A 26,843-nucleotide genomic window follows, 5' to 3' on the forward strand; every position below is an offset into this window, starting at 1 on the left:
ACACAAATTAATCTTACTCATTCTCAGTTGAAGCTCTATTGATACAGTATCTAAGTATCAATTCCTTGTGGACCTAGCATCTTTCCTGATGAATAAATTCTAAAAAGACAATACAATTTTCATACGAACATTCGTTTAACACCGTCATTCAAAACCATTATTATAGTACCAGTACAGACAGAGCAAATGCAGTCATAAAGAAGAGTAGAAATATTAACATTAGGTTGCTCTATGGCACTAATGCCATGAATTAACCTTTATCAAACTAGAACTTTCCAATATAACTGCACTTAGTCTGTTCTTACTCAGGAAAATGGGGGCATGTATCTTAGCTGGTAGTCAGCCTACACAAAATCAGGATTGATAATCCTTACTACTTTCCCATGGCTAACCCCAATGGGTAACCAATAGGTGCACATAACTTACAACCCCCTTTGGGGCCATCTCTGTCACATATCAAAAGAAACAAGAGATGGTATGGTAGTAGATTTGAAATTTGTTATCCTGATCTAGCATTACTAAGTTAGGAAAATTCAAATTATCTTCCTTCTCACAGATTAGATTTTAAATGGGAAAGCAAGCAAAGCCACATGTAGGCTAACAACTTGGACCATAAGATTCCTGTCACATCCATGAGTCATTTATAAAAGTTACCTCAAATTAGGAAATTATTTATAACTAGCAGTTGAAATATATACCTCTGTAGAAAAAGAAATGAGGAAAAAAGAATATGTCAGTATAACTACTTATCTCTTTTCTTTTGGTTCCTCTCAGAAGGTCCATCTTTTAATGCTATTTTCACTACTTGCAGGTTTGTATGAACATCTCTTCTTACATTTATTTACACATTTAGTAAATTTACTTATAGAATTATAACTTAAAACACATGCACACACAGACATAAAACAGAGTCAAGTATGTATTATAAAAGCATTATAACATGTTTTGTTAATGGTATAACTGTTCATGCTCCAAATACATGCTGCATTTCTTCTTACATAAGCTGGAAAGTATCTGCCAAATATCACAACATATGAAGCAAATTTTCTAAGGCAAGTTTGAAACAAAAAAAAGATCAAAAACTACATTATTTCACATTGAATTAACAGAATTTTTTTGCTACATTCTTTCATTTTTTTTACATTATCTAGCTTTCCAGACACTGTCCACTTATTTTTTTTTTAAGTCCAAAGTCTTTATTTAGGGCAGGTGCCAACAAACTAAGGTTCACAGTTCAAATCCACTCTACTTGGTTTTTTAAAATAAAGTTTTATTGGATCTCAGCCATGTTCATTCCTTTATGTATTATCTATGACTGCTTTTGTGCTACAATGGCAGAGTTGAATAGTTTTGACAGAGATCATATGGCCCACAAAGCCAAAACATCACTATCTGGGCAGAAAAAGTTTGCCAACCCCTGATATAGAGTAATTAGAACTCTTGCATTTTGCAGCTTGAGAAGGGCTTTCATATAGGTTAAATGATTTAATCCCTATACCAATGAAAGCATCTGAAAACTAGGAAACGCCATATATGCACTACCACTTCAATTTTTTCCTTCATTTTAAAGGCACTTATTTTGCTACTCCAATTTGTGAGCTGTCCTACTAAATTTATCATTGAAGGGCTACCAGCAGGTCAGTATTATTTGAAACATTTTTCACACAATGATGATTTTCATTGGAAACAGACTCACTCACAGAAACAGAGATCATTTATAATCATAATCACATAAACATTCATTGAACACTCTCACTAGGCTAAGAAGAATAATTAATTTTCTCATCTGTGATTTTTTTTTAAGTTGCATACAATTTTCTTCTTCTCTATCTCCAAGGATACTATTAATAGAAAATAATATTCAGGAGCCAGTCTGAAAGGTAGGGAATACATTAATTAGCTGAGCTTCATTTCAAATATCAGGATAGGAAAATAAACAACACTTTAAATTTGTGGTTTATGTTTTGGCTTCACCCAGACTCTGCCTTTGGACATTATATTACATTATTATTCCCTTCATGATGACTGATTATTGAAATAAAGAACAAGAGTTGGAGTGAACATCACAAAGAAATAGAGTAGCAAATTTTGGAAAAAGTAAACCTGATGTTCAACGATAATTCTATTAACTAAATGTCACAAAGGCTAAAATTCCATAGTCTGGGGCTAGAGGTGAAAATAATATGTAATAGTTATATTTCTAAAGTTAACTATTACAGGATGAACAAATCGAAGAATTATATAAATGAACTAACCCAAGAATATGATCTCAGTTCCTGCCCCAAAAGAGGTGGTGGCTAGACAGTCAAGAAGAAAAGTCCTCCTGGAAATAATTGTCTTTGGCATCCCCAACTTACAGTACTGTTCTAAAAGGTGCTAGACTGTTGTATTTTTAGGCTTAATTATCTGGAAATGTATGTAAACACTTTTTACTTTATTCCACTGATTTTTGAATAGAAATAATTACCTGCATTGTTGAACCTGAGGATAAGTTAACAAGGATGAAAGAAGAGTCATAATACTATTTGTTGAAGCTGTTAGATCATCTAGTTCCAGAAGAGCATCCCATAATGTATTTATAATGAAGGGTACCTGTAAGATTAGTTATCAAGAAAACAGTTATTAATTTTGCAAGAAATATTCATGAGCCATGCCAAATTGTATCTCAGGAGTCACTACTGATTCAACAACATATATAATCCCAATGACCTTGGATAATGCCAGTTTTTAGCAAAGTTAAGAAGCCTTTAACAATTCTCTACCCCTCTTTTTAATGCCACTCAACTCTACTTTGGCACTGCCCTTTTTTTTTTTTAACATCTTTATTGGAGTATATTGCTTTACAATGGTGTGTTAGTTTCTGCTTCACAACAAAGTGAATCAGTTATACATATACATATGTTCCCATATCTCTTCCCTCTTGTGGCTCCCTCCCGTCCACACTCCCTATCCCACCCCTCTAGATGGTCACAAACCACCTAACTGATCTCCCTGTGCCATGCGGCTGCTTCCCACTAGCTATCTATTTTATATTTGGTAGTGTATATATGTCCATGCCACTCTCTCACTTTGTCACAGCTTACCCTTCCCCCTCCCCATATCCTCAAGTCCATGCTCTAGTAGGTCTGTGTTTTATTCCCATCCTACCCCTAGGCTCTTCATGACATTTTTTTTTTTTAGATTCCATATATGTGTTAGCATACGGTATTTGTTTTACTCCTTCTTACTTCACTCTGTGTGACAGACCCCAGGTCCATCCACCTCACTACAGATAACTCAATTTTGTTTCTTTTTATGGCTGAGTAATATTCCATTGTATATATGTGCCACATCTTCTTTATCCATTCATCCGATGATGGACACTTAGGTTGCTTCCATGTCCTGGCTATTGTAAATAGAGCTGCAATGAACATTTTCATACATGACTCTTTTTGAATTATGGTTTTCTCAGGGTATATGCCCAGTAGTGGGATTGCTGGGTTGTATGGTAGTTCTATTTGTAGTTTTTTAAGGAACCTCCATACTGTTCTCCATATGGCTGTATCAGTTTACATTCCCACCAGCAGTGCAAGAGTGTTCCCTTTTATCCACACCTTCTCCAGCATTTATTGTTTCTAGATTTTTTGATGATGGTCATTCTGACTGGTGTGAGATAATATCTCACTGTAGTTTTGATTTACATTTCTCTAATTATTAATGATGTTGAGCATTCTTTCATGTGTTTGTTGGCAATCTGTGTATCTTCTTTGGAAAAATGTCTATTTAGGTCTTCAGCCCATTTTTGGATTGGGTTGTTTGGTTTTTTGTTATTGAGCTGCATGAGTTGCTTGTAAATTCTCGAGATTAATCCTTTGTCAGTTGCTTCATTTGCAAATATTTTCTCCCATTCTGAGGGTTGTCTTTTAGTCTTATATATGGTATCTTTTGCTGTGCAAAAGCTTTTAAGTTTCATTAGGTTCCATTTGTTTATTTTTATTTCCATTTCTCTAGGAGGTGAGTCAAAAAGGATCTTGCTGTGATTTATGTCATAGAGTGTTCTGCCTATGTTTTCCTCTAAGAGTTTGATAGTGTCTGGCCTTACATGTAGGTCTTTAACCCATTTTGAGTTTATTTTTGTGTATGGTGTTAGGGAGTGTTTTAATTTCATACTTTTACATGTAGCTGTCCAGTTTTCCCAGCACCACTTATTGAAGAGGCTGTCTTTTCTCCACTGTATATTCTTGCCTCCTCTATCAAAGATAAGGTGACCATAGGTGTGTGGGTTTATCTCTGGGCTTTCTATCCTGTTCCATTGATCTATACTTCTGTTTTTGTGCCAGTACCATACTGTCTTGATTACTGTAGTTTTGTAGTATAGTCTGAAGTCAGGGAGCCTGATTCCTCCAGCTCCATTTTTCATTCTCAAGATTGCTTTGGCTATTCGGGGTCTTTTGTGTTTCCATATAAATTGTTAAGTTTTTTGTTCTAGTTCTGTAAAAAATGCCATTGGTAGTTTGATAGGGATTGCATTGCATCTGCAGATTGCTTTAGGTAGTAGAGTCATTTTCACAATGTTGATTCTTCCGATCCAACAACATGGTATATCTCTCCATCTATTTGTATCATCTTTCTTTCAGCAGTGTCTTATAATTTTCTGCATACAGGTCTTTTGTCTCCTTAGGTAGGTTTATTCCTAGATATTTTATTCTTTTTGTTGCAATGGTAAATGGGAGTGTTTTCTTAATTTCACTCTCAGATTTTTCATCATTAGTGTATAAGAATGCCAGAGATTTCTGTGCATTAATTTTGTATCCTGCTACTTTACCAAATTCATTGATTAGCTCTAGTAGTTTTCTGGTGGCATCTTTAGGATTTTCTATGTATAGTATCATGTCATCTGCAAACAGTGACAGCTTTACTTCTTTTCCGATTTGGATTCCTTTTATTTCTTTTTCTTCTCTGACTGCTATGGCTAAAACTTCCAAAACTATGTTGAATAAGTGTGGTGAGAGTGGGTAACCTTGTCTTGTTCCTGATCTTAGTGGAAATGGTTTCAGTTTTTCACCATTGAGAATGATGTTGGCTGTGGGTTTGTCATATATGGCCTTTATTATGTTGATGAAAGTTCCATCTATGCCTACTTTCTGCAGGGTTTTTACAATAAATGGTGTTGAATTTTGTCAAAAGCTTTCTCTGCATCTACTGAGATGATCATATGGTTTTTCTCCTTCAGTCTGTTGATATGATGTATCACATTGATTGATTTGCATATATTGAAGAATCCTTGCATTCACCTGATCATGGTGTATGATCCTTTTAATGTGCTGTTGGATTCTGGCACTGCCCTTTCTAATGAGGCTCATAATGGGATGGAGAATTCAGTTAATAAGATATCCAATACACTATTTTATGTAAAAAACTAAACTTTGAAACCAATACAGTGTAGACACATATGTCAGGACTCTCTGAGTAAAGTAATTTTAATATATTTAATACATTCCTAATCATCATGAAAGGAGAAATTTAGTTTCTGAGCTTTCAAAGTACTGCTTGCCTCACTCCCAAATATATGTGTGCCAGTTTTGATAATACAAAGGGAAGTCAGATAGATCTTAAAAGAGGCATTTCAAGGATGAAACCAGATTAAAAAACCAAAAGCCAAAACCAAAATCAAAACAAACAAAAATCTCATATGCCTAAAAACCAGGGATGAAATGAAGAAGGGATGGTTGCTTCCTTCTCAAGGAAGTTTCCTACATATTCTGTACATGAAAGGGAAAGATAAATAAATAGACACAGTTCACTCTTCCCAAGGATAATATATAATCTAAATTCCACACATCAGAGGGTTATTTGTCATAAGAAAAATGGAGAATGGCGAAAAAAGTCTCAGTGTTTTTCCTAACATGCTACACCTCAAATGTAAACAGGCTCTACATGAAGAAAATGCAAAAATATTTACTTTTTGTGTCTGAAGATACACAAGGCTTTCTACCACAGGTACTAATGATGCTGCAGCAACAGCTCTCACATCATCATCAAGATCCTGGAGTCCTTCAATTATTCTAGTTAAAACTTTAGGCAATAAAGTATTAATTACATCCTGTAAAAGAGTACATCAAAGTAGATTAATTTTCTATAGTACAATTATTGTGCTTAAACATCTTTTATTAAATTTACATATGGAAGCACAAATTCCAATATTTACTTATTTAAAAAGAATCATGTAAATGGAAACGAAAAATAACATCAACAGATGCCTATGTAAGTAATCTCATTTCAAAAAGAACACAACAGTATCAAGTACTTCATTGTTCACTGTGACTTGAAACATCAGAACATGTTTTCAAGGTGGGACTATGAATTCCCAGTGTGAATACACACACATACACACCCCTGTGCTAGAACCTTAACTTCTATTTCTCATTCAACACCACTGACAACCAAAGGGAATATGAGAGAAGAGGGAAAAGAAAGCCATCTCTCCCGGCTTCTCATTACTCCAAACTACCCTCTTTTCAATCGCCCCAATAAAGGCAGCTCCCAGAGGCTACCCCTGTGATCATACACTAGGAATCTTGCCAAAAACTGGTCTTGCTATGAAACAGAAACAGGTTTCCAAGCCTATCTTTTAATTTGTATTTGAATTCTTATTAGCATCACCTATCTCTATGATACTACCTCAACAAGGCAAATCTTGAAGGACTGGCTTACCTATAACACTAAGAATCTAGGGCCAATTCATTTAATTAATGAAAATAAACTAAGAGGGGGGAAAAAACTCCCATACATGCTTCAAAAACTGAAGTGTTTACCTGACGAACTGCCAAAGCATATTTTATTCCTAGCAGACCACCATGTCTAACTTCCCATTGTTCTTGTGTAAGTAATTTAAGCAGCACGTCCACAGTCTTATGAACTCCTGTTTCATTCATGTGTTTTAACACCACACCTAATGTCTGAGCACAAGTTTCACGAACTGGTGCCACAACCTACAAATGAGAAAGTAAGATAATTCACATTTACAAAAAAACTTATTTTGTAAGAATCTGAAATTTGATTGGGTAAAGCCTCCCTTAGGCGATACTTACTTCATCAGAAACAAAGTCTCCAAATCTGTCTAATGCAAACACACAAAGGAGTCTAATAACCAAGTCTTCCAACCACTCTTGATGCTGTTGAATCATCTGTTAAAATAATCACTTTTTAATAACATATTAAAACATATTAAGGGAAACATATTAGGTCCAAAAACTAAAACTAAACTATCACAGTATAGTAAACTGAAACAAAATACTGGGACAGATTATTTTAGCTGTAGGAACAATAACCAAAATATGGAATAGTCCCAATTACTATCTTTAATATTAACCACATCCTCTTCAATGATTATTAGATATACTGTACCAAAATCTTTAAAATTCATGAATTCTATTATTTTACTTGTACTCCAAGAGAAATTAAGAAACCACTTAAGGCTGCTCTGATATTAATTATATCTATCATGTATCTATTATCTAGCCTATTACCAGTGTCTCCACTTTAACACCAATCATTTTGCTTACTGACCTTTAAACTATCCTTTCATTCATCTTACTCTACATTCTAATCCCTTATATCCTGCTCAAATATTAGTGCTTCTACATATTTTTCCACTCAATATTTCCAGACATATCTTTCCCTTGAACTCATTCTTCCTGTCTATAAATAATATAAATAAACCTCTTCCTAACCTTTTTATCTTTTTCCTTATGTTCACCTTTCCATGTTTCTTATTATTTACCTCTCATTTCTACTTCACGGCTCTGTTACTTCCCTGTCTTGGAAAAAGAGGCCACCTACTGAAACTTAGTGATAATTATTGATTTTCTACACTTACCTCTTCTAAAGTGCTGTCTCCCATTTTACCACCACTTTTCCCATGAGCTTTAAGGATTTCCCTAAGTCCAGTGCCTGCACCATGTCGAACCTAAAAAGAACCAAGAAGCAAATATCAGAGGTTAAATGCTTAAGAAACAATGTTTACCTTTGCTTCAGTATGAAAAAGGGATATTAGATTTTTAAGAAATTGGAACAAACTAAGCAGTACTTCACAAGAATGTGTTTTTCTTCTATTGTTCAAGAAGAATTACATATATTTATTTCACAATTTTGATTATGTGGAATTTTTTTTAAAAATCAAGGCAAGTGGGCTTCCCTGGTGGCGCAGTGGTTGGGAGTCCGCCTGCCGATGCGGGGGACGCGGGTTCGTGCCCTGGTCCGGGAGGATCCCGCGTGCCGCGGAGCGGCTGGGCCCGTGGGCCATGGCCGCTGGGCCTGTGCGTCCGGAGCCTGTGCTCCGCGGCGGGAGAGGCCGCGGCAGTGAGAGGCCCGCATACCGCAAAAAAAAAAAAAAAAAAAAAAAAAAATCAAGGCAAGAAAACAGCTATTCTAAATTCCTTCTGAGATATTAATCCACATGGCTGTCACTCCTCTAACCTCTACTTGCATTCAGCATCATCCACAGGAAAGGAGAGAAAAGCATCATATAATGTTCTTTATAGCCCAAACACCAATATTTTAGAAATAAATACATCAATACTAAGTTCCAAAGCTACCAGTGTTAAACATCAAAGGAAGACAATTCAAATAAAATGTCTCATGACTAATACTTCACTGTAGCCCTGTAGCCTTCTGCAGTGTCATCTGGAAGGGAGGAAACATGCCACTGACAGTGCACCCACTTATTCAAGACCCCATTGAGTTAAGACTTGAATAGCTTTCAACAGAAGTACATCAAGGAGCAGGAAGAGTGCTAAAGGGTATTCCAAAACCGTGTTTTAAAATTACTCAGAGGCCAACTGAAGTGAGACAGAATCGTTTGAGACTACCAACCCTCAATTTCAACCAGAGGAACTTCACGTTCATCTCTTTTACATGAGACCTGGTCACGATTTTCTTTGAAGAAATATTTCTGAGGCTAAGCTACTGCTTGGAAACTACTGGTCTTAATCAAAATTGTCCACTTCCAGATGAAATTTTTACTATCTGGAAGATATGCAAGTCTTTGATATCATAGCTAAAAGAATGAAAAGAAATGAACAATTCACTAAAGAGATATGTCAAAAGGGGTATGAAAGGTGAAAATCAGTCTAAAGTTTTCTATTTAAGAGGCGAGTGATATGAAGTGCCCTGGTCAGTGGTTCTGAGAAGGATACAGGGCAAGAACAGGAACTCTGACAAAACAGATTGTGCTTGACATGGTTCCTATCATTAGCCAAGAAAATAGAGCCGAGAGAAACTGTAATGAAGAAATCCTACCTCCCAGGAGGGATTAAAAAGGTCATTGCAAAGTTCTTCGCAAAAGCTTTCCAAAGGCCATTCATTTGTCTGAATAAGAAAAACAGAATTACTACTAATTTAAAAGATCTATCTTATGCTAATAATTTAAGTAATAGGTGTATTTATTTGTAGGACTAATAATAATAGGCTTTTAAATTTTTAAATAATTAACAATTTTTACTAATGAAGTAAAGATACTTAGATTTTTAATAAAAGTTCTCTCAAGTGACAGATTATTATATACCATCTACTAACACATTAGTATGAAAAAATTATAAATAATTTCAAAGGACACTTTAGGACATTTCAATAGTACCTCTTCAATTAAGGGAGAACTGTCTGGAATATTATCAATCAGGACTTTGGAATCATTTGCAGACTGATTAATAACAACATTGGCTATTTTTCGTCTCTTTTCTTCTGGTTCCCCATCAGTGCTATCATTGCTAAAAAAAAAAAAGTCACCATTTAAAAAAAGTGAATAAAGGATAATGTTAACCACAATGAATGTAAGATAATCCATCATTTGAACAAATGTTTTGCCATTTTCTGCTTATATGGTTTACTTACAATTTCATGTATCAAATAACTAAGATTAACTACTTGAAAATGTTTGAGCAAACTTTATCCTACTACTCTTCCTGATAAATGTAAAAAGGTCAAAGACGTCTTGCTTTCAGACTGGATCTCAAATTTAACAATGTCTTTTTTCCTCTTCTCTCTACAATCAGCTCCTCTTCTTTTTATTTTAAACTCTTTTGGCCTAATAACCTAAATCTGGCCCAGCATAACTTTTTTTTAGGCTTTTGTACCCTGAAAAAAATTAATATACCGAGCAGCACACTATAATCTTACTAGTTCTTAAAAAATATAGAGATAAGACTATTGGAAGATGAAAAATGTGTGCAGAAAATCTGAGGAAAATTTTATGACTAAAAACAAAAACAGAGGCTAGACTAATAAAAAAAATTACAAAGGAGAAGACAAGTAACTGCTTTATTGAATTATTAACAGAAAGAAAGAATTAGCATTGTTAAGGTATATACAGCATTATTTTCTATAGCTATCCACCCAGCCCCACCTTCCACCTTAATAGTGTAATCTTGGTCAACCATTTTTTCTGTAAGGTGATGAAAGAAATCGGAGACTATTATTATTCTCCTAATTCTTTCTAATTCAGTCTAGTCACACTGGTTGGTCAATTTACTGTCTCTGAACTTATTAAGCATGTTTCTACTTACAGGCTTTTGTCCTTGCTATTCCCTCTATTTGGAATGTCTTTTTAAGATATTCACAGGGCTGGCTAGCATCCTCACTTCATTCGTATCTTTACTGAAAAGTAACCTCTGTGAATCTCTCCCTGACCATCCTATCTAAAATTTAAAACTCCCTCCCCACAAAACATTTCACTTGTTCGTTCCTTGCTTTACCTCTTTTTTCCTCCTTAACCCTTACCATTAATATAATTATTTATCTTATTCCTCATCTATCTTTCCCTCTAGAATGTAAGCTCCACGAAGACAGGCATTCTTACCTATTTTATTCATTACTGTATCATGAGAGCATAGAACAGTATCTGGCACATAAAAAGTGTTTAATAAATATCTGTGTAACGAATGAGTCATGGGCTCTGAAAAATAAGGTCTATTATTTCCAATATTCAGATATTTGGGTAAAAGTCTTAAATGAATAGAAGTCAGTAAAAACACTTACTAGGTTATTACACGATCCTAATGAGCTGTTAACTTAAAAAAAAACCTGTAGTTAACAAGATCAATAAAGATTTTATACTTAAAAAAACAACTCCAAAGTAAAAATTTATGCCAAGTAGATGTTTATTGTTTACCCCACCATATGCCTAGCTTTTAAATAAACGCTGTAAACACTTAACTTTTTAGCTTTATATGAATGGAAAGAACAAAAAGTTCTGTTATCTGCAACAAAACCTTATTTTCATAGGCTCTCATGTGTTTATGAATGCACCATTTCTTCAGACATTTCTTGGACACCACTAAAGATTCTGATTTAAGAGTTAAGTGGGGCCCAAGAATGTACATTTTAACAAGCTTCTCAAAGTGTTTATGAAGGGGGTTGTTTGGAACCACTCCTTGAGAAATGCTGCTCCAAGCCACACAGATATCATTTTTATGAACTCATTAAGAAAGTGAGGACAGTGATTTTACCCACAGAGTTCTTTCTTACAACAGAATTAGGTAAACAAGCCTTGGATTATTACCCACTATTTGGCTTAGCCCCCAGCCAGGGAACAGGTGATATAATACCCAGTTTATAAATGTAGTATTCTTAACTTGTAGTCCTCAGGCCATCTCTCTGACTTCATTCTCTACTACTCTTACTTCTGTCTACTCATCCCAGTCATACAGTCTTTCTGTTTCTTGAATATTCCATGATTAAGGCATTTACACTTGTTCCTGCTACCTGGAATGCACTCCCCTTGGAAGATCTTCAATCCTCATTCAGGGTTCATAATTATTAAGAAAAAAAAATGTGGATATGTGGATTTTTCTGGGAAAGTTGTCCTAGTCCCTAATAATAGTAAATACTCTCTGACAATTGAGAAAGACAATCCAAATGGTACTCCACAGCCAAAGACAATGTCATCAAAATGTTTTTAGAAATCAAGCAGACCCAGATTTAAGCTAACCAACATTACTGTTTTAAATAAGCAGAAAAAGATTATTACCTCTTCTCATTAGTTTCCACTGCATCCCTGGATCTCTGTTTTGCAAATAACTTGGCCATTCTTTTAGCTTTGTTCTTTTGTCTATTGCTCATTCCTGTTCGAAACTCTGAGTCAATCAATTCAGCTGCCTGGAGAGTCTAAAAGAATAAAAGAATGCTGAATTTGAACTTTTGAAGTTAGAATATATACCCATAGTCTCAGCCTCAGAAGAGAACTAAAGTCTATAAATTTCACTATATACAAATTGATTATTCTTCTTTGACAGCTTCATGCTATTCTGTTGTATGGCTGTACCATAATTTCACTCTCTTCTTCCTTCTCCCCTATTCTTTCAATTGCCAGGAAATGCTCATTTGTCACAGATAAGGCAAAAATGTATGATGATCCTGACCCCAGTGAGGGCTTTGAAGAGGTGAGACTTCAAAACAACCATACTAGGACTTCCCTGGTGGCACAGTGGTTAAGAATCCGCCTGCCAATGCAGGGGACACGGGTTTGATCCCTGGTCCGGGAAGATCCCACATGCCCACGGGGCAACTAAGCATGTGAGACACAACTACTGAAGCCCACGTGCATAGAGCCCATGCTCCACAACAAGAGAAGCACCACAATGAGTAGCCCAAGCACCACAAAGAAGAGTAGCCCCCGTTCGCCACAGCTAGAGAAAGCCTGCACACAGCAACGAAGACCCAACACAGGCAAAAACAACAACAAAAAAAATACTACCATCCAAAAGTTATTAGAATAAAGAATGTCAATTTTTAAACAATGATAATCATCTTCTACTGAAAAAAATAAAAACTATAGCCATATAGTTATAGTAACTGGGCCAATGTTCTATAGTTAACTTAGCCTATATGTTTTTTCCCTCTTAATCACTCACTGCATACTGTTTTTGCTCTCTTTTGCATTCATGGGAGACATTATTAAGGATGTGAACAAAAATGCTTTGAGCGCAAGCCTAAAAATCCTTTCTGCCCTTAACTGATTAAGATTCAATTGAAATTTACACTTCTACAACCAATTAGGTTCAATGGTGTGGGTGCACTGCTACAGACTTGGTCCAGGGACCACGGGCACATACACAAGGCAATGTAGCAGTGATGACCCTATGGCAACAACTAACCTCAGCAACTCTTCCCAAAGGTCCGCGACATCTAAAGCAACCAAACTTGGATCCTACAAACCTCAAATTTGATGCTGCCATCCCATATCCAACTATTCTGTCTATAGCCCATTTTCTCTAATACACCTACCCATTCATTTCCCTACACCATGTCGAAATTCCACACTGTGATCACATTACTACATTTTTGTTTTATTTTATTCTATTGTCTTCCTTCTTTATTTTTAAAATTTTATGTATTTATTTATTCATTTATTTTTGGCTGCATTCGGTCTTTGTTGCTGCATGCAGGCTTTCTCTAGCTGTGGTGAGTGGGAGCTACTCTTCGTTGCAGTGTGCAGGCTTCTCATTGCAGTGGCTTCTCTTGTTGCAGAGCACAGGCTCTAGGTGCGCAGGCTTCAGTAGCTGTGGCACATGGGCTCAGTAGTGTGGCTCACGGGCTCTAGAGCGCAGGCTTTGTAGTTGTGGTGCACAGGCTTAGCTGCTCTGCGGCTTGTGGGATCTTCCCGGACCAGGGCTTGAACCCATGTCCCCTGCATTGGCAGGTGGATTCCTAACCACTGCACCACCAGAGAAGTCCTGTCTTCTTTATTATTTATTTACATCTAATGTGTCCCTTTGTACCCCATTTCTTTCTATTCCTTCCTGGTTGTTATTATATTTTCTGCCTCTGTACTCTTCTTTTTCCCTCCAGAATCTGCCTCTTTTTCCCCCTTGTCTGCAAAAGTTCCATCATCATCACATACCCCTCAATGCCAAAACATTTAGTTTACAAATTCTAATGGTTTAGAGGGCAATTGGTATAAAGGCAAATAGAACCCTTCTCCTCTTAAGCAAAGGGAAAGGCCAAGGGAATGAGAAGATATGGGTTTCATGTAAAGCAGGAATTCTTAATGGGACCCACAGATCCCTAAAAGGATATTGCAGGGGCAGGAGGAAAGAGCAGTAAACTCCCTGAAAGGTAATATCTCACATGTGTGTGAATTTTACTGAGGAGAGAGCCACAGCTTGTACTGGAGCTTAAAAAGACTCTATGGTATAAAAAAAAGAAGCATACAGGCATCCATTGGGAATTGGAAAAACAGAGGAACAGGAAAAATCAGAGTAAAATTATGGTACAGCCATATAAACAGCATGAAACTGTCAAAAACGAATATGATCAATCTGTATATACTGATATGTGAAGCCATATGAAATGAGAAAAGGTGGACATGGCTTAAAAGAACTTACGTATACAGAGAAAATTTCAGGAAAAATGTACAAATAACTTAAAAAGGGTTGCTTCCTATTGTGTGCCCTTTTGCATTGTTTGAAAGTTTTCACCATGTTTGTTACTTTCTCAAATAAAAGAATCATAGCTGTGAAGATTTCTAGTATCATCATATCTGACTATGATAGCCCTTACTATCTCCCACCCTCTGAAATATTTCTTTTCCTTCACTGAAGAACAAAGAAAGAGCAATTGATGCAACTAGGATTTTTCAACACCAGTGTCTCCTAATAGATGCACCATACCTTTTATCTAATAGTCCAATGTCTATGAGGTAGGTGGCAACTTCTGTCTCCTTAGAATCTATCACTAGAAATCCAATTTATGAAGACACTAAATTATGGTGACACTAAGCAACAATGAGCAGAATTTAAAAACGCATTTAAAAAAATTCCAATTGCATAGCAAAATAAAGCAAACCCCCTGTATTATTACTTGCTATCAACCAACCAGAGGTTTTACCTACAGGTTGTTTGTTTAAAAGGGCTGCTGAAGTTGGGGTATAATCCAAATCTTCATCATTAAAGAGTTCTTCAGTGCTCATTCCAATAGCTTCTCCCATATTAAGGCCAAGTTTCTTCTGTAATAGTTTTCGTTGGCGTGCTATCCTCTCTTTAGGATCCACTTCACCTTTAAACAAAGAAGAAATACATTTTCTTCAAATCAGTTAAGCAGTTTTATAATACGTAAAGATCAGACTCGATTAAAATTTTTTTAAAAATTTAACCATTAGAATATCTCTCTTGATAATAAAACAAACCACACTCACAATCTCTAAACATGTCATAAACTTTATTACCTAATAGAGTAAATATTTTACTGGATCTTGGAAAACAGTGTTCTAGCTAACAAAACACTCTAGTTAACAAAAATTCACTGAGATTACCACATTGCCCTACTGTCAAGTGTATATAAAATGAGATCTATTCCTATGAAAATAAACCAATCTTATTATTTTATAGCTAATCTCATACATTCTCTGAGAGCTCTAACCAGGCTTTAAAAAAAAAATCTAGATTTTATTTTACAGAAAAAGATCTCAACAAATACATGCTTATTCCAAGTGTGGCCTTTATGTATTCTGAGATGACACAGTCCTTATAGCCCAAATAACAGAGACAAAGGCATAAAAGTAGATTTTGAATGTGCCAAGAAAAACCCCTCAATATTTCAGTGGAAAATAGATCAAAAGGTATTATTTTTAAAATAAAAATGATGGTTCTATAATGATTAACTTCCAATAATAGCTGATTAAGTTCTTATTGGACTACTCCTCCACAGATAACAAATTCTAGCTAAAATATAATAAACAACCACCTGAAGGCACTGGAAAGAGATCAAAAGTAGGCATATACTTGGAGTAGTTATCAATACCTGGAAGAAGGACATGGCATTAGGTGAGTTTCCCATTTTTGAACGTTTTTAGCCTGAAGGTAGACCCAGTCCGTGGTATGTAGGGCAACCACGCCCTACATTTAAAAGTTGTGTTAAAAACCCAGTCTGTCTGGCTTGCAGAATTAGAGGAGAGTCAGGGATCACTATAGCCACTGCAAAGTAGAGAGAAAAAACCCAGAAAGAAAGCCCAAATTCTGTGAACTTAGCCAAATCTCTGGCTGACCTCTGAACTATGCATGCTCAGGGCAGACTCCAAACAGTCCAATTAAAGCTAAAAATTGAATTGGGATTTGAGTTGTTGCCTAGTACAAAGAAGACTGAGTTTGCAATCTGAGTTTCACCAAATTAAATGCTTACTAAAACAAGTAAGCAAAAACAACCAACTAAACCAAACAAATCAAAACACTCTTTGGAAGAATATAACAGAATCCAGCCTGAGGTATAAACATTTATAATGTGAGGAATACAATCCAAAATTAACTGACATACAAAGAATCAAGAAAATGTAACCCATTCCCAAAATGAAGACAATTAATGGAGATCAACACTGAGATGACCCATATGTTGGAATTGGAATTAGAAGACAAGATTTTTTAAGCAGCTAATATAACAATGCTAAATGTAAAGGAAGATACTGTCACAATGATGAAAAGATAGAATACCTCATTAGAGAAACAGAAACTATTAAAAAAATAGAATCATATACTTGAAAAGGGTAAATTATAATAGTTTTATAAGTGAATTCAAAGATAAAGCTATACAGGGGCTTCCCTGGTGGTGCAGTGGGTGGGAGTCCACCTGCCGATGGAGGGAACGCCGGTTCATGCCCTGGTCCGGGAGGATCCCACATGCCGCGGAGCGGCTGGGCCCATGAGCAGTGGCCGCTGGGCCTGCGCATCCGGAGCCTGTGCTCCGCGGCGGGAGGGGCCGCGGCGGTGAGAGGCCCGCGTACCGCAAAAAAAAAAAAAAAAAAAAAAAAAAAAAAAAAACAAAGATAAAGCTATACAAAGTTCCCTCATCTAAAGAACAGGGAGGGGGAATAAAAGATTTAAAGAAACAAACAACTTGAATATAAAATTAAGAAAATAATTCTACTAACAATAACATCAAAAGTAAAACTTAAAACTTATATTCTGAAAACTACAAAATACTGGTGAAAGAAATTAAAGATATAAACAAATGGAAAAACATTCCATGTTCATGGATCATAATACCTCATAGTAAGACAGTAATACTTCTCAAATTGATATACTGATTCAAAACAATTCCTATCGGGCTTCCCTGGTGGCACAGTGGTTGCGAGTCCGCCTGCCGATGCAGAGGACACGGGTTCGTGCCCCGGTCTGGGAAGATCCCACATGCCGCAGAGCCGCTGGGCCTGTGAGCCATGGCCGCTGAGCCTGCGCGTCCAGAGCCTGTGCTCCGCAACGGAAGAGGCCACAACAGTGAGAGGCCCGCGTACCGCAAAAAAGAAAAAAAAAAATATCTTATCAAAATATCAGCTGGCTTTTTGCAGACACTGACATACTGATTCTATAATTCATATAGAAATGCAAGAGACTGAGAATATCCAAAATAATCCTGAAAAAGAACAACAAAGTTGAAGGCTCATACTTCTTGATTTTATTTTTTAAATTATTATTTATTTAGTTTCTGCTTTATAACAAAGTGAATCAGCTATACATATACGTATATCCCCATATCTCTTCATTCTTGTGTCTCCCTCCCTCCCACCCTCCTTCTTGATTTTAAAAATTACCAGAAAGCAATGGTGATCAAGACAATGAGGTACTGGCATAAAGAAAGACATCAATTGAATAGAATTGAGAGTCCAGAAATAAAACTATATGTCTACCGCCAACTGGTTTTCATGAAGGGTGCAAAGACAATTCAGTGGGGAAAGAAGAATCTTTTCAACAAGTGGTGTTGAGACAACAGGATAGCCACATGTAAAGAATGATGTTGGATCCTTAACCTCACAACATACAAAAATGAACTCAAAACAGATCAAATACCTAAGAGTAAGAGTTAAAGCTATAAAACTCTTAGAGAAAACACAGGGGTAAATGACCTTAGATTTGGCAATAGCTTCTTACAGATGACATCAAAAAGCTCAAGAAACAAAAGAAAAAGATCAATTGGACTTCATCAAAGTTAAAAACGTTTATGCTTCAAATGTTACCATCAGGAAAGTGAAAAGATGCACAGAGTGGGAGGAAATATTTGTAAATCACATATCAGATAAGAGGTTTGTATAAAGAATATATAAAGACTTCTTATATTTCATTAATAAAAGAACAAATATCCCACTTAAAAATGGGCAAAGGACCTGAATAGACAGGTCTCCAAAGAAGATACAGAAATGGTCAATAAACACATGAAAATATGTTCAACATCATTAGTCATCAGAAAAATGCAAATCAGAACTACAATGAGATATCACTTCACAGTCACTGGTATGGATATACTCAAAGTCAGTTAATAACAAGCAAGTGTTGGCAAAGATGTGGAGAGATCGGAATCCTTGTATCCTGCTAGAGAAATGTGAAATGGTGAAGCCAGTTTGGAGAACAGTCTGGCAGTCTCGAATGGTAAAATAGTTACCATATGACCCAGCAAGTCCACTCTTATGTATCTACATAGGAGAAATGAAAACATACACCCACACAAAAGTCTGTACATGAACATTTATTGGCAGCATTATTCATAATAGCCAAAAAAGTGGAAACAACTCAAATGTCCTCAGCCTATGAATGAATAAACAAAATGTGATATTCATACAATGGAATGTTATTCAGCCAGAAAATAAAATAACTTCACACCTACCAATATGGCTACTACCAAAAAAGCCAGAAAATAACAAGTGTTGACAAGGTTATGTGGAGAAGATGGAAACCTCATAGATTGTTGATGGGAATGTAAAATGGAACAGCCACTATGGAACTGCCAGTATGGCAGTTCTAAAAAAAAAAAAAAAAAAACAGAATTACCATATGATCTTATAATTCCAATTCTTGGCATAAATCCAAAAGAACTGGAAGCAGGAATTCAAACAGATATTTGTATACCCACGTACATAGTAGCATTATTCACAATAAGCAAAAGGTAAAAGCAACCCAAGTGTCCACTGACGGATGAATGGATAAACAAAATGTGGTATAAACATACACTGGAATATTATTCAGCCTAAAACAGAAGGAAATTCTGACACATACAACAACATAGATGAACATGAAAGATTATGTTAAGTGAAATAAGTCGGTCACAAAAGGACAAATATTGTATGATTCCATTTCTATGAAGTACCTCGAGTAGTCAAATTCAGAGACAGAAAGTAAAACAGTGGTTGCCAGGGAGTGAGGTGAAAAAGGAATGCAATTGCTGTTTAATGGGTATAAAGTTTTGGTTTTACAAGATGAAAAGAGTTCTGGAGATTGGCTGTACAACAATATGAATGAATTAATACTACTGAACTGTACAGTTAAAAATGATTAAGATGGTAAATTTTATGTTATCTATATTATATCACAATTTAAAAACTGATACACCCTGTAACAGTAGTAACTACTACTTAGGAAAAAAATGAAAACAGTACTAATATATATACTACAATATGGATAAACCTTGGAAATATTCTGCTAAGTAAAAAGAAGCCAGTCACAAAAGACTACATATTATATGATTCAATTTATATGAAATGTCCATAGTAGGCAAAGCTATAGCTACAGGAAGTAAATTAATGGTCCTTAGGGCTGGGAAGAGAAGGGAAGGATGTAGGGGGATAGGAGGGTGGTTGCTAAATGATACAGGGTTTCTTCTTGAGACAATGTTCTAAAATTAACTACACACAATTGTGAATATACTAAAAGCCACTGAATTGGACACTTTTAAAATGGGGATTTCTATCGTATGTGAATTATATCTCTCTAAAGCTACATTTTTTTAAAAAATTAAGGCTACTCTACCCAAAGGGAAAAACACTAGGCATCCAAAATGAAGGCTGCTGGATCATAAGTTCAGTATACTTACAAAGAGCCTAAAATTGGTCCTCTCATTCCAGGGCAAGTTCTATTGGGGAAAATAACCAATTGCAAAGGAAACTCAGACTGGCACCTATGCAAATCATATATGTGTCATTTATAAATATGTAGAGACCAACACAGATGAGCAGATATTTAAAGAAAACCTAATTAGAGGGTTTTAATGAGCACTCTTCAGCATGCTATGACTTATCAGCATTAAAAACTGAGTATCAAGAAAATTGGGGTTCCCAATCCTGCTTACATATCAGTCACCTGTGGAGCTTTTTCATTTAATATACAATTTCCCAAAACTCTCCACAGATCTATTACATCAGAATCTTTAAGATACGACTCAAACACATATTTTTTTTAAGTGACAAAAGTGACACTGACTTTTATCCTTAGATAAGGGCCAATGATCTCTCATGATGTCCATGGGTACACTAGTAAGATTAGTACACTTACTAATTAGTAAACTTAGAGATAACTTTTTTCAAATTGGAAAGTTTTTGAAGACTTCTACCTCCCTTATTAAAAAAAAAACTATGCTTTTCTGGAACTTAAGCAAATTCTCCTCTTAATTCTCTCCATAAATAATTACACTAGATCTTTCAATACAAAGTATATTAGGAAAGAGGAAATGGGTATTTGACATTTTTTTAAATGAACAAATTGAAGATCATTTCATTAACTTAGACAGATATGCTTTGACTAATGATAAATTAGCAACAAAACACTGTTCTGTTTTGGTTTTAGTCAAAAAAGCAACTTATTTACTTACAGAAATCCATTAAAAACATCAAGGTTTTTTCCACTCAAGGCATCAATCTTGAATGGCCAAAACATTTATTTATATCCAGATGGATTCTGTAAGTTTAAAGATAATGGGACAATTACCTATCTAAGATTTATTTTTCATTTTTAGTTTTTGCTTTGGTCATCAGCATAAGTAGATCCAATTATTTAAATGTTTAAAACATATGATAAAAAGAAAACTATCATAGTCTCTTAAATTTCCAGAACTGTGAAGACATTACCACAATCTGTACTAATCCTGGATTTTAAAATCTATTCAACTGAAGCTCTTGGGTACCACTTTACAATTTCTATATTGAAATACTGAAATATTAATATGTATCTATTAATGGTGTATATATATATATATATATATACATATATACATATATATATATAGTACATATTCAACTAAGGGAAGAAAAATATTCCTATGGTAGCTTTAGACAAAGTGCTTCTGGTTACCTTCCCCACCTGCATGCCCCACACCTCAAACTGTAAACTTCAGTGAATTTGCATTTTATGACATCTATTAGATTTTGCATGACTGATAACATAGCACACCAAGTAACAAATTGGTCTGAACACACACATTTCAGACTTTTTTCTGTAGGACTACTACTACATACCTGATTTTTCATCTTGTACTTCAAATTCTGCACCAGCAGATCCCAAAAGTGATGCCCCATGTTGTAATAATCTACATATATCAAATCTGTCAAAATTCAATCGATCTGTAGTAGATGAATCTTCCATAGCACCTTCTGAAGTAGTTTCTAGATGAGGTTTAAAAACATTTAATTTGTTTATATAGCCAAAGTATAGAACAAAAGAAAATAGCATCACTTCAGGGGGGCAGGGGGCGAGGGTAATATTTTAAGAAAAGTAAAATGTGGAAGAAGTAGAAAAGCTACTGTGAATTTACTTATGATCAACTCTTATTTATGAAAAAATTATGTAGTAGGTGGCTCCCTTACTACAAAGTATCAGAATGTCAGTGGGTGTGTGCATAACTTTTTGACTATGAAAGCACAATGTCATATGAAGAAATGCATCCCCATGTTGAAATATGTATGTTAAAAATCGTGCTATCTGTTAAACAGTTTAAAAATACCAAGGTAGTTTATCATAGTGATAAATTGGAAGATAAACATATTCATAGAATATATTCATAAATAAAACTAGTGAGCAACATCATTTCCTATACCTGAGGAATATCTAGGACATAAAGGAAGTACTCAATCAATAGGACTCATTTCTCATAATATAAAGCAAATTACAATCTCCTGGCAAATCGCTAAAATTAAATATCCATCTGGGGTCTAAAACTATCTATAAAATGTTCTGTATTCCTCCCAAAAAGGTTATTATATCATTGTAAATTTTTAAATGTACTGTAATTGTTCACTGACCAAATAGTTTGTTTAACTGGCATTTGCATATAATTCATCTGTAAACTAAAGTATAATTGCTAAACTGAAAGGGAACTGCTATGAAAATCTTAAAGTTTTCTAATGATAACAAGTAACCTTACTATATATTTTAATGCTGCTGTAACTACTTTAAAGTTTTTGGGGGGATTCTCTGGTGGTCCAGTGGTTAGGATTCCATGCTTTCACTGCAGGGATTGTGAATTCAATCCCTGGTCAGGGAACTAAGATCCCACAAGCCACGCGGCAAGGCCAAAAAAAAATTTTTTTTTTTAATTTGTTTTGAAAAGAATTTGAGTAATAGGCTGGAATGGAAAAAGCTCTTTTCTAAAACAAGTTATAACTTTTTCTGGTTATATATTTCTTTTGATGAGAGAAGACAAATTAACACAATCCCTCAAAATAATAGGTGAGGCAAATTAAAGCAAAAATTTTAGACGAGCTAAGACATATGATAAAAGTCATGTTATCAAAGTGACTTGAAAACAAAATGCATTTGCACCATATTAAATTCTCAATTAAAATGTATACCTTTATCAATTTGTAAAAGCATACATTCATTTTTAAATGTCATATATAATAGGCAGTCAGAAAACAAGCAATTTCCACTAAAAGACACCTAAAAGACACATAAAAAAAACTAAAGACTGACCCCTCCAAATATCCACACATAATCGTGCTTAAATTTAGTAAACAATTACACTATTCTCCCAGCAACAAGAATAAATAGACTGTTTCAAATATTTACACTGTATTGATTTCTTTTTTTAGAACATAAATCCTTGAGGGAAGTAATAATCTCTAAATCAAGCATACTGTAGAATAATGTAAAATATATGTGAGATAATGCAACTATACTCCAATAAAAATTAATTTAAAAAATAAAGAAAAATAAATAAAACATATATGAGAAAACATTTTGTTTGTCTAGTATGTTTTTTAAAACATGGTGAAAAATCACCTTATTCAATATTATTTCCCGACAAGACTGCACCTAAAAGCATGAAAATTAGTCTTTAAAAGTGAAATTACTAAAATAAAATGTGTAGCTTTTACTGCAAACTAATTTTCCACTTAAAAGCACCTTGTTTGGTTCTTGGCATTGGATTCCATTCAGGTACATTTTTCACTATAGCTTCAACAGCTTGTCCTGCTGCAATCCGAGTATCCCAATTTGTACTCCTTAAATATATCAACACCTTAAAAAATTAAAAATTAAATAGTTATATAACAAAAAATATTGTTTGTTCAAAGTGGCCAAAACAGAATGCTTAAGTGCATTTAAAAAATAACATAGTTTTTAACATACTAAAAAGCAAAGTGCATATTATTCATTAAGTCCCATTACTTAATACAAGAGTTATAAAACTAGTAGAAAAGATGAGTTCAGCAAGAGAGCAAGATGTAACATCAATATACAAAAATCAACTGTATTTCTGTACACTTTCAACAATCTGAAAATGAAATTAAGAAAATAATCTCATTTATAATATCAAAAAGTATAAAATACTTAATAAATTTAACAAAAAGTGTACAAGACTTGTATATTGAAGACTACAAAAAATTCAAAATACTACTGAAAGAAATTAAATAAGACCTAAATAAACACCTCATGTTCATGGACTGGAAGACTTAATATTGCTACGATAGTAATACCTCCTAAATTGAATACAGACTCAACACAATTCCTATCAAAATCCCAGCTGGCTTTTTTGCAGAAATTGACAAGTTAATCCTAAAATTTATATGGAAATGTAAGGGACTCATAATCACCGAAAGAATCTTGAAAAAGAATAATAAAGTTGGCAGCCTCACACTTCTTGATTTCAAAACTTACTACAAAGCAACAATAATCAAGACAGTGTTGTACTGGCAGAAGGACAGATACATAGATCAATGGAATAGAATTGAGTCAAAAAATAATATTATGTGTCTATGTCTATGGTCAACAGATTTCAACAACAGTGCCAAGACAATTCAATGGGAAAAAAGGTTTTTTTCAGCAAATGGTACTAGAAAAGCAAAATAATGACCTAAAATCCCTACCTCACACCAGACACAAAAACTAACTCAAAATAGACCAGAAGCCTAAAAATAAGAGCTAAAACTATAAAACCGTTAGAAGAAAACATGGGGATAAACCTTTGTAAACTTGGGTTAGGCAAAGGTTCCTTAGATATGATCTCAAGAGCACACAAGCGATGTATTTAAAAAAAGAAAAAAAAGATAAATTCGGCTTCATTGAAATTAATAACTTTTGTGCTTCAAAGGATACCATCAAGAAAGTGAAAAGACAATCCACAGACTAGAAAAACAAATTTGCAAACCCCTACCTGATAAGGGGCTTGTATCTAAAATATAAAGAACCCCTACACTTCATTAATAAAAGAACAAATATCCCACTTAAAAATGGGCAAAGGATCTGAACAGACAGGTCTCCAAAGAAGATATAGAAATGGTCAATAAACAAATGAAAAGATGTTCAACGTCATTAGTCATCAGGAAAATGCAAATCAAAACTACAACATCACTTCATACTCACTGGTACGGATATATACAAAGTCAGTTAATAGTTAAGTGTTGGCAAGTATGTGGAGAAATCCGACCTCTCATACATGCTGTTGGGAATATAATATGGTGGAGCCAGTTTGGAAAGCAGTCTGGCAGTTCCTCATAAAGTTAAACACAATTACCATATGATCCAGCAATTCTGCTCTCTGGTATACACCCATGTATGAAAACATACATCCACACAAAAACTTGCACACAAATTTTCATAGCAGCTTTATTCATAACAGGCCAAAAAGTGGAAACAACCAAAATGCCCATCAGCTGATGAAGAGATAAATAAAATGTGCTATATCCATACAGCGTTATCCATATCCATACAATGGAACAATATTTGGCGATAAAAAAGAATGAAAAACAAAACATGCTACGATATGAATGAACCCTAAAAATAATACTTTAAGTGAAAAAACCAATCACAAAAGGTCACACATTTATATAAAATGTTCAAAATAAGCAAATCTATAGACAGAGAATAGATTAGGGGTTGCCTAGGACTAGCTATGGGAGGGGGAGTGATGGAGAGTGACTGGTAATAGGCATGAAGTTTCTTTTGGGGGTTATAGAAATGTTTTAAAATTAGATTGTGGTGATGGTTGCACATATCTGTGAATATGCTAAAAATCACTGAATTGTACACTTAATCTGGGTGAGTTGTATGGTATGTAAATTATATTTCAATAAAGCCGTTTTTTAAAAAATAAAACCAAAGGCATTAGGAAAACACGAGGGCAGAGAGGGCATAGGAGGTGAGAAGGTGCTAAAAACAAACTTTGCCTCTTTTGGAATTACTTGATGGCAGCCATATGGTGGGGTCTGAGTTAAGAAGACCAGAACTCACTTGGAAGTCTGGAAACCTTTTCTCAGTTCAGCACAAGTTAGTCTTGTTCATTGTTTCCAGTTTCAGCTCATTCAGTCCTCCATATCTTCCCTTGGGATGAGAAAAAATATATACCTCTCTATCCCCACACCTTTCACATGAGTATGGTATTGCCTAATACACACCCTTCTCCATTCTGAGAATATGGAGCCTGTAGATGTCAAATCACTATCTCTTCATCGACATCTTGGTTAGAAAGTTCTGATAGTATCTAAGTGGGGAGTGTGTTGGAATGAGAGTCGTTGTTAGCCCCTATGATAGGAACAATAGAGTGCAGGTTTGTGTATGATGACAAAGGGCTTAGAACTCCTACTCATAGGAAGCAGGGAGGGACAAATCAGAATGAAAGGATGAGATAAGACTGGTGGGAACAGGGATATACTGAGTCTTCCAACATCTGGGCTATCGTACTGCTTCCCACCTTATCCTCTACCCACCGTTCCCACCCCCCTAAACACGGATACAAAGCACTCCTGTTTTTACTCTGCATGCCAGAGAATTAAATAAATGGAATTTGCTGCTTACTATCATACAGTCACACTTCTACAAGCCCACAAAGTTCAGTAAAAATAAAGCATTGCTTAGGGAAAGAACATGGGCTAGGATTATGAAAATACTTATCCACCAAAGCAGAAAGCCTCCACTTTCAAAGAGCTAATAACTAAGAATGTAACAACTAGCTTCTCATATATTTCCACCATTACCCATGAGTACTCATCCATTTGAAGACTGCCAACTAGTATAATTATTAGCTGCTAAGAACAAGTTAGACCACTAAAAAACTAGATTAACAACTTACTTTGTTACCAAATTGGATCAGATTCAAATGTGTGCCACAGGCCAAAGGTTCTATACTGTCAAACAAGCTTGAAGCAAAAAACAAAATATTTTAAACCTTGTGACAAAAATAGCAAAAATTTTAAAATATTTGGAGAAATACTGAGATATTTAATGGAATTTGAAGACCACAAAGTGTTACTAATAAGACAATTTCTTTCTCTACTTTTATGTTCCTGCCCATGGATAAATTTCTACAATTGTATTATACTAAAAGAAAAAAAAAAAGAGTTCTTACTTTAGATAAGAGATTATTTAGCTCGTGGGGATGAAGCTTCACCACTTCTCCAAGTTGCTGTGCAGCAGCTTTTCTTGTAACTGGAGTAGTGCCAGTATCCAGTAAGATAAAAAGACGGTCAAGCCTAAAATAACAAAAATATAATGCTTATTCTGAAATGTTTCTTCATATGTATAAGTCTGAGTCAGTAAATGTACATATTAAGCACCTATGAAGAAAGATTTATGGTAGGGTCACAGGAGATAATCTAACCTCTACTCATAAGGAACTTGCTATGG

At 35.0% G+C, this 26,843-nt stretch overlaps 1 protein-coding gene across 4 annotated transcripts in view; it reads right to left on the reverse strand.

Annotated features, from left to right (window-relative positions):
• Positions 1-26,843, reverse strand: part of BTAF1 (B-TFIID TATA-box binding protein associated factor 1) — a 96,846-nt gene that overhangs the window by 57,986 nt on the left and 12,017 nt on the right. The window contains exons 2-13 of one of the 4 annotated variants that reach the window (XM_059055431.2): positions 26,566-26,689; positions 23,127-23,241; positions 21,242-21,388; positions 14,867-15,030; positions 12,005-12,141; positions 9,617-9,746; positions 9,280-9,348; positions 7,859-7,948; positions 7,071-7,166; positions 6,795-6,971; positions 5,942-6,082; positions 2,468-2,592 (exon numbers count right to left, since the gene is read on the reverse strand). In XM_059055431.2, the coding sequence (XP_058911414.1) occupies positions 2,468-2,592; positions 5,942-6,082; positions 6,795-6,971; positions 7,071-7,166; positions 7,859-7,948; positions 9,280-9,348; positions 9,617-9,746; positions 12,005-12,141; positions 14,867-15,030; positions 21,242-21,388; positions 23,127-23,241; positions 26,566-26,689 (1,515 nt within the window). Of the gene's footprint in view, positions 1-2,467; positions 2,593-5,941; positions 6,083-6,794; positions 6,972-7,070; positions 7,167-7,858; positions 7,949-9,279; positions 9,349-9,616; positions 9,747-12,004; positions 12,142-14,866; positions 15,031-20,598; positions 20,685-21,241; positions 21,389-23,126; positions 23,242-26,565; positions 26,690-26,843 lie in introns of those variants that run through there. The other 3 variants (XM_067025054.1, XM_067025052.1, XM_067025053.1) reach the window with 3 other exon arrangements.

This window comes from Kogia breviceps, chromosome 2, assembly GCF_026419965.1.
Source record: "Kogia breviceps isolate mKogBre1 chromosome 2, mKogBre1 haplotype 1, whole genome shotgun sequence".
In the NCBI taxonomy this organism is placed as follows: domain Eukaryota; kingdom Metazoa; phylum Chordata; class Mammalia; order Artiodactyla; family Physeteridae; genus Kogia; species Kogia breviceps.